This window comes from Salarias fasciatus, chromosome 12, assembly GCF_902148845.1.
Source record: "Salarias fasciatus chromosome 12, fSalaFa1.1, whole genome shotgun sequence".
Classification (NCBI taxonomy): domain Eukaryota; kingdom Metazoa; phylum Chordata; class Actinopteri; order Blenniiformes; family Blenniidae; genus Salarias; species Salarias fasciatus.
This window is the reverse complement of record NC_043756.1, coordinates 29,513,450-29,523,047: the sequence shown is the minus strand read 5'-3', so window position 1 is coordinate 29,523,047 and position 9,598 is coordinate 29,513,450. Positions and strand designations below refer to the sequence as shown.

Sequence of the window (9,598 nt, the reverse complement as noted above, 5' to 3'; positions counted from 1 at the left end):
AAATCAGGAAAATACCTCGCAAATCAAATTAAAAGAAATAAGGAAAAATCCACTATCCCCACCATCAAGAACTCAGCAGGGAGGCCAACTAACTCACCAGATGAAATCAATCAAGTATTCAAAGAATTTTATGCAAACCTTTACTCCTCAGACAATAACTCAAAGGATGAGGACATAACATCATTTCTCACCAGCGTTAACTTCCCCCACCTTTCCCCTGAACAAAAAAATACACTAGACTCCCCCCTAACGAATGAAGAAATACACTCTGCTCTCAATAAAATGCCCAACAATAAAGCTCCTGGACCTGATGGCTTCCCTGCTGAGTTCTACAAACACTTCTGGTCCATCTTGGCCCCGCTTTTCCAGAACATGTTATCTGAAATACAACAGAACTCTAGATTTCCTTCAAACTTGAACACAGCCTCCATCTCACTCCTCCTCAAACCAAATAAGGATCCCACCCTGCCTTCAAGTTACCGTCCCATTTCACTCCTCAATGTTGACATAAAGATCATCACTAAAGCACTCTCCCACAGATTAGAAAAAATAATCCCATCCATAATTCATCCAGACCAAACAGGATTCATTAAAGGAAGACATTCAGCCAATAACACACGCAGACTGTTCAATATCATGCACCACTCGGCCACACACAATCATCCAACCATCATCACCACTTTAGATGCAGAAAAAGCCTTCGATAGAGTAAACTGGTCATTCCTCATCAATACCCTCAACAGATTTGGCTTTGGGGAATCATGTATTAACTGGGTCAGAACACTATACACTTCACCTACAGCCACAGTTATTACTAACGGACAAACTTCACAAAAATTCACTCTTCACAGGGGGACCAGGCAAGGATGTCCACTCTCCCCCTCTTTGTTTACCATTTTCATTGAACCCCTAGCGGCAGCCATCCGTCAGAACCCCCTCATTACTGGAATCCAAACTCCCAACATGCACCATAAAATCAGCCTCTACGCAGACGACATTTTACTCTTCATTCAGAACCCACAATCGTCACTATCAGAAGTAATAAAAGTTATCAACTCTTTTTCCTCTCTCTCTGACTACTCCATAAATTGGAACAAATCATCCATATTACCATTAAACACCAGCAGTCTGGATGTGGCAGCCCTCACCACACCCATCCCCTTCTGCACTAGTCACATCACTTACTTAGGAATCCATATTTCTCCCAGGCTGTCAGAGTTGATTACTTTAAATTTCACTCCATTACTTAAAACAATAAACGATGATCTCCAACGATGGATGAACATACCACTATCACTATTAGGCAGAATAGCAACAATAAAGATGACAATCCTCCCCAAAATTAACTATCTCCTTTCAATGATCCCCACCCACCCACCTCTCATCTGGTTTAACTCTGTTGATTCATCCATCAATAAATTCTGTTGGAAAAATAAACCCCCAAGAATAAAACTGACCACACTTCAGAAAACAAAAACATTAGGCGGACTCAATTTCACCACTATTCACTAGCAAATCAACTTCAGTATATCTACAAATGGACCCACCCCACTCAGTCAGACAACACTTGGTTAGACATAGAACAGACAGTTAGTAATGAAATACATTTAGCAGATTTACCATTTCTCACTCAGTCTATCAAAAAACACCCCTGTTTCAAAAACCCCACAATATCATCGGCTCTGACAGCCTGATGGAAATTTCACAGCATCACTGACTCCACTCTGGCACCCTCACTCTTCACTCCCATCTGGCACAACCCGGACTTCATCAGCAATAAACAACCGTTACACTTAAGCTCCTGGGCAGATAAAGGGATCACTCACCTCAAACACATCTTCAACAATAACACCCTGGTCCCATTCCCGCTTCTGGTCCAGAAGTTCGGCATCAGGAGCCAACAGTTTTTTACAATACCTACAGGTTTCATCATCCATCCAATCAGCAATGAAAAACAGAAACATAAACCTAGACCTCCCCCCTTCAGCTTCTACCCTCATTAATATCTCCTCTTCAAAAAAACTCTTATCTAAAATATCCAAGTTAATTTCACAGACCGATACAATATCATCTATACCTTCAGAAAAATGGCAAACAGGTCTCACAATTGCTCCTGATGCTGACTTCTGGCCCCAAATCTGCAAGAACATTTTCCTCATGACAAAAAACACCAACCTACAACTCATCCAATACAAAATCATTCATAGAACACATCTGACTGGACAAAAAATGCAAAAAATGGGCTTCTCATCATCTGATAACTGTTCACACTGCACAGAAAACTGCACAGATACCTACATTCATGCAACCTGGCACTGCACACCTGTCCACCACTTCTGGAAAAACATTACAGACATCCTGTCACAAATCATGGGCTGCCACATCCCACTTTCCCCCACCCTCTGTTTATTAGGAGACCTATCTACATCAAAACTTGATCATACACAAAACCGTTTACTTCTCGTGGCGCTAGCTGTTGCCAAGAAAACTATCCTCGTGAACTGGAAATCACGGAACTCCATACATATTACAAACTGGAAAAACCTCCTCATCGACTACATCTCTCTAGAAAATACAAACTCCTCTGATACCCCCCACAACCCCATCTGGCAAACATTCATTAACTTTCTGCAATCATGACCCACAGCAAACCACTCTCACATAGCATACATATTGTTGTTTTTGTTATTTTTATTGTTATTGTTATTGTTATTGTTGTTCTTATTATTGTTATTGTTGTTCCTATTGTTGTTCCTATTGTTGTTATTATTGTTGTTGTTGTGATTGTTGTTGTTATATTGTGGTTGTTCTTGGTGGCAGAGCTCTGTTGCTGTTATTATTGAGGTTTTGATTATTTGGGTGTTGTTTTCTTTAGAATTGTTTGTGTATGTATGTATTGTGCACATGTGTGAATGTATGTATGTGTATGTATGCGGGTATGAATATGTATGTGTGTCTATATGTGGAAAAAAGGGGTGGACCGTATATGTTTTTCTGTTAAGCACACACACACACACACACACACACACACACACACACACACACACACACACACACACACACACACACACACACACACGTGTCATACACACCAAATAGCTTACTCATTAGTTGTTTAGTTTTTTTTTTGTTATTGTTGTTGTTTTGTTTTTGTTTTTTTGTTTTTTTTTTGTTTGTTGTTGTTGTTGTTGTTGTTTTGTTTTGATTCCTCTCTGTTTTCTGTTGTGGCTTGTCGTGTTGCATGTCTCTGTCTATCTGTATTGTTTGTTCATGTTTGCAATTAAAAAAAAAAAAAAAAAAACTTACTGGAGAATAAACACACAGTGAGCTCGGTGCAGCGCACTCAGTTGCGCTCTCTGTTCACCAGACGAAAAAAAAGAAAAAAAGAAGAAGACTTTTTTTTTCTTTTTTTTTTTTTTTTTAATTTGATACCTAATTGAAGAAATGAAGGTATGATTTGGACTTTTGACAGTTTCAAGGGCAGGCTGAAAAAGCCTCTCCAGTTGTGGTGCAGCTCCGTCAGGAGAACAGTTCTACCTGTATCTGTGAGTGTTTCTTCTCAGCTTCATTCAGCTGAATTCACACAGACACTGAACACTGAGCTTTGTCTATGAAAACTGTAGACTTTGAGACTCTTGTCAGGAGGAGAAAACGGGCCCAGGTCTCTCTCTAACGCCTTCAAACTCAGGTTTACATCAAACGTTGAAATGAGAGTTGCTTCATTTACCTGCTCATCAAAAGAAATGTAATTAATTTTGATACTTGAATCCTTTCATATTGTACTTTTTATTTAATTTATTTTGAGTTTGTGTATAAATACTGCCACTGAAGAAATACTGTTCCTCCACAGTCCATTATTGGTTGTGTTAGATCCAGTGATTGAGGATTTTCAGCTAAATCTACATCAATTCAGCTTTTTTTAAAAAATACATCTCACTAATTTTGTAATTGCACTAACATGTAATTTCATGCATTTTGCATGAAAACAGTCAAGAATGTCTGTTTTAATAAATGTTGTAGTATCAGCCTAATTAATGCTTGAAGAAGCGACTGAATAGTTTTAACAGAACTCTGTTATTTCTCAGATACTTGGCTCAAGCTACATATTTTAAGCCTTTTTGACATGACATCTCAGTAATTTCATTTGTTAATTTTATGTTTGTGCATGAAAACAGAGTTGAGGCTGTTAAAAACGATCAAGTTTCTGAAGTTAAGGCATTTTGCAGCTCACTGAGCATCGTGAATTTCTATTCTGCTATCAGGTTCAAACTGCTCTGTCTTGTCATTTAATATATTTGACAAATTGAAGGTTTTTGTAGATTCGGGTCACAGCTTGTCCTCAGCTTGTGATGGTGGGTCAGGGTTACAAATGTATTTGACAGAACCTGCTCTTCATTACATTCATCACTTCCTCACATCAGGCCCAGAGGAGGTATTCCAGCAGTTCCACAGCAGACCCAGTGCATGAACATCTGCAGCTGCAGAGGACAGCAGTGACCACCAGAAGGCCCCCCAAAACATGGAGGCTTTCAAATAAAAAAAAGAGAGAGAGAGGAAAAAGGCATCACAACTCTCCAAAATTATGCATTTTTTGGATGTTTGTGGACAAACCTTGTGCCTCTGGGGCAGAGAAGAGGAAAAAGAGAGGATTAGAGGAAGAAAACAGGCAAGAGGTTAAAGGTATGTCGATGCCACATGTCCAGAAAGCTATTCAATTGTGTTCTCATGCTACATTTTCAGATTTCTCACTTTTATGTCATTATTTCAGTGTTTATTTATTGTGAGAACTTTTTGGAAAGATTTTTTACACATTTATTTAAAAAGTCAGCGTTATGTTTGTCAGTTGTTGTGCCACGTCCAAAATGTTTAAAGGTATTCTGTATGTCAAGTTCATGTGGTTGATGTTTGCTAATTTATGGCACATTTTCACCTCTTTTTCCATTGTACTAGCTCCCAGAGCAAAAGCCATTAAAACGACTCCTGGTTTACCAAGTTGTTGATGTTGTGTTGTGATGCTTTTCCTGAACACGTTCAGTCTGCCTTTGCCGACTAAACCTAGGTTTTGAAAAAAAAAAAGTTTGGCTAAGGTGACAACAGCAATTAATACCGCTGATAATGAGTGCAACATTTGTTTGTACTCGTACACCACTGTTGATTGTCCAGCTGAAATGAGCCTGGGGTGGGATGAGGGCAGCTCCAGATCAGAACTACAATATTGCCCCTCAAAGTCGAGGTTGGTCACGATGTAGTTCATTAATTGATATAATTCAAGGTTCAAATGTTGCTTGAAACAGTTTAGTATTAAATAATCCAGCTTATTTTTTCTGTTGCAATGAATATAAACATAAAGCATGTTGAGGGATTGCTTTTGTTAATTCAGTGAATTTTTTTTATTTACGTCTGCAGATTTCTTTCTTTGAATATGAGTCATCCTTTAGAAAAGCTTCAATTACATATGAAAGAATGAAGAAAATTATGCTGTTTGTAGCTTTGTATTAAATTAAAATCATAACTGGATTTTTAATCGTAAAGATACTTATTTACCTTTCCCAAGAAAAAAAATACAAATAAAAGTCAGCCAATATGATGGCCTGATGAAAAGAAAAATAATCTAAGATTGTTTTGCGGCTTTTTTTAAAATGTCCATAAGGATCAAATTGAAGCGAAGTCAGAGGGGAGTCCTGCGACCTGGAGAAGACACCGCCGGTCATAATGTTATGGATGATGGCTGCATCCTTTCCCACCACCTGTAAAGGTAACGTTTGGAAACAGGCGGCTTAATGAAGCGCTCTGAAGTGTTGCCACTGGCAACTCTGCACCCGCTGAAAAGAGCGTCTGAAAGAGATTTTCAAGGATGCAGAGTTACTAATTGGCAATTTAGATAAAAGCTTTTTTTTTCAGAAAGGAAAGCTCTCACAGCTGTGGCTGAATAACAGCCTTTTCATTCCCTCAGCTCGCCCCACGCTCGCTTCATCCATCACCTTTGTCATCCTCCATAAAAGATCCTTTACAGAATATGAAAAAATAACTAATACATGATAATCAGGTAGGAGGGGGAGGGGAGGGGGCAGCTGAGAAACTGGTTTTAAAGCAGAGGATTAAACCTCACGTCGTGTTTGATTCTCTCTTTAATCCAAGGTCAGAGAAGATGAAACCTCGTCACAGTGAGTCACAAATGATGCTGCTGCTTCACTTTTGAATCCTCTCAGAAAAATACCAAATGGTTTTATACCAACAAGTTTTAGCCAAAAGGAAGATTTCTGCTGATTGATGATATTTAATCATAATTGAAGAAACTCTTATTGGATTGATGTTGATTTCATGCTTACATAATTGTTATAAATTGTACAATTCTTTTTCTAAGATAAAATTTGATATCAAAGTTATGAATTGTGACACACTGCTAAATCTTTTTAGCCTCTGAAGCTCTGATATAACTTAGTATTTTGTTAGCAAACAGGATGAACACAGGAATTGAACTCCGCCCACCGTGACCCTGAGTGCATGGTTGATCTCTCCAGAGTCCGAGGCTGACCTCGGGGTCTCCTCCCACTTGGACATAAGTGGTAAACCTCCAATGGGCAGTGACCAGGGGGTCTTCCAATTAAATGAACAAGCTCAATTGGCTCCTCTCAGCAGCAGCTCCACTTTAAGTCTCTCCTGAAGGAAAAAAATGGAACCCTGAAAATTCCAAAGCAGGAACTAGAAGACCATCTGGAAAAGGTCCTCCAAGATGAGAAAAGACGTGAACAACTACCTGTCCCACATCTATGACCACCTATTCAAATTCAAATCAGATGTTATAGAAAATCTCAAAAGGTTTATGTATTTCTCTTTGTTAGATATAGGCTGTAGCTGCTCTGGACAAATGTCATGATATAAACAAGCTTTTAGTTTGACAAAACTTTATTCTTGATCATGTAGCACTCAAATGCTCCCTGTGGTTTGCATGACATGAAGTTCATGAATTAAAAGTCAGAAAATAGCACATCAACACAAACTCTGAAGCAATGAGCAGGCATCAGTGTGAAGGACAAAAGTACAGCCATGTAGGATACTGGTAACATGCATTTTTACCCTGATAGACGTGTTTTATTCTAATGACCAAAGGTTTCCTGGAAGTTGGCCAGTTGTTTTATCTGCTCACTCTGCATCGAGTGGCGTCTCCACAGCATTTTCTGAGATTTCAGATCCCGAGGAAAAGCGGGCGCACAAGGTAGAATAGCTTTTGAGCCTGTAAGAACATTGTTTATTGTCTTGGTACTTCCAGTCAAAGGGTAGGAGCAGCTAGAACTGACCCCTATATCCGGTATAGGAGCATGAGGGTTCAGAGGAGGGAGATATCCAGGGCGAGTGTGGGCGATGTGATCCAGGAGCAGGGCTCCGGAGCCTCTGCGTTCCAGCCCGGCAGCACTTCGTCTCTGCATGGAGCTCTCCAGAGACTCCCTGGATTCAGACAGAGTGGAGGATTTGCTGGCGACCAGCTTGTGCTTCTCTGGTCCCGATCCCACGCCGCTGCTATGCTTCGAAGTTTTTTCCCGGCAGCCTAACTGCAGTAACTGAGAGTCAGAACTGTAGTGGTCAAAACCAATGTTTCGTCGACGCACCACATTTTGAAGACTGGACACATTTAACTGTCTCAGACAATCAGAGGAGTCCTTGTCCACCGCGCTGGACTCATGAGGGAAGGGGAGACTGTCCTGATGAAGGTTGGGGTGTGAAGCAGAATACAGTGAACTGGCAACACTGTCGTATGACATCTTTCTGCCAAAAACTCTTCTCACACTTCCACCCTTGTTCTCGTTTGCTGACATGTTCTCCAGTGCTTTGAGAAGCCCAGTTGAGTCTTTGACGTCCATGCTGTGGTGGCGGGAAACAGCTGGGGGTCTGCCTTGGATAGCTAGGCTATTGATTCTGAAGGACAACTCCTCCTCCGGAGTGATTTCCATTGGCTCCTCGGTCAGGGAAGAGGCCTGACTCTGCTGGAGAAGCAGAGAAGGACTTTTGGACCATTGTTCTGAAGGTAGCCTGTGAAGATTCAGTCGCTTATCCACACTGGGAACACGTAAAGGACTGGGCTGTTGGATTGGAGAGCCTGGTCGAGAAGTGACCAGGTTTGACCCAAAGCCTAAACACTGGGGCTCCCTGAGGCCAAGGAGGGGGCTGCCAGGTTGGGGAGAAGCAGCTGCCGATGAGCCCTGTGGAGGAGTCCGTAGCTGGTACTCATATGGTGGCGTGTAACAAGAGGCTGGTGTGAAATGCAGACGCTCCTCCAGGTCAGGAGGTGGAGGAACATTCAGGTACTGCTTGGTCATCTGATGGCCAGAAGGGAGTTTGTTGGTAGTGATAATGATGACCTCCTTACCCTTTGCTTTACAGGCATCCAGCAGGACACTAAGTATATCCCTGTTACCAGAATTCACGGCATAAACCAACGCTGATAAACCTGAATGATCCTCTAACGTTGGATCTGCACCGCTGCTCAGAAGCAGAGACAGGATTTCGGCCCCCGTTTGCTCGAGGCAGGCATGCATCAGAGCAGTTTTCCCTGTCTTATCTTGAATGTTTGGATCGGCACCATTCTCCAGAAGGTACCTATGAGAAGAAAGATTAAGAAGATGACCAACAATCTCAATGTTAGATGACATTACATCAGTTAGAAGAAGAAAGATGCTCGATAATATGGAATTTACTTCTTCTTGAAAAAAAAAAAAATCAGGAACAAAACAGCTGATAAATTGCCAAAATGCAGACAGCTCTGTAGACAGAGATGATAACCATGACTAATGCTCATCATAGCAAGAGTGGATACAGGCTAATGCTTTTGCTAATACTTTTTTGCAGTGGAACATTGTTCATGCTACTACCAGTGTTCAGGATTATTCTGCATAGCAGCTGCTCACTGGGACAAATAGCTTTGGATAATGCTAAAGCTAACAGTGGGCTCAGTACAGAAGACAAAGAGAAAGTAGTTGTTGAGGGCAATTCTGGCCTCATTGAGGTTATTGAATTAAAATCTTTCCGTCTCATTCTGTCTCCACTTCTCTCTCAGACTCCCACATTCTAAACGCACGCATGTGATGTTAAGTGTTGACCTTAAATTATACCTATTCTGTCCCTCTGTTTCTACCCTGCCTTTGCCCATAGTTAGCTAGGATTCAGTAACCCTTAAAGCCATACTTCAACATTTTGGCAAATTGGCCCATTTAGCGCAATTCCTTAGTCATTTCGAACAGCATACTTACTTTTTCTGTGAGGGCGAGCTGTTGTTTATTCAGAGGCGAGTCGGGGAAGGTTTTCGGGACGGACATAATGGAAGTGGATGGTATTTTTGTTCCCCTCGTCAAACTCATCAAATACACAATCCAACAACCCCAAAACACTTTGGTGGACACGTTATAATCCGCACATTCACTACGCTGTGGAACACCAACAAATAATATTGTAGCGTTACGACACTGAAGCAAATACTGGGAACTACTTTTTCTTTTGAAATCACTACGCCCAGACGCCATGTTAGTAAGTAGTTCCATCTTAGCAATCTTCGCATAAACAACTCAATCTCGTAATTTTGCATTAATATTTCACAGCGTAGTGA

General features: G+C 40.9%; 1 protein-coding gene across 1 annotated transcript in view; it reads right to left on the bottom strand.

The window, feature by feature from the left end:
• Positions 1 to 7,024: 7,024 nt before the first annotated feature.
• The window catches only part of ankrd34bb (ankyrin repeat domain 34Bb), an 11,576-nt gene continuing 9,002 nt past the window's right edge, over positions 7,025 to 9,598 (bottom strand). Inside the window, exon 2 of the mRNA XM_030104639.1 lies at positions 7,025 to 8,595. Coding sequence (XP_029960499.1) covers positions 7,098 to 8,595 — 1,498 coding nt within the window. The 3' untranslated portion in view covers positions 7,025 to 7,097. The remainder of the gene's footprint in view (positions 8,596 to 9,598) is intronic.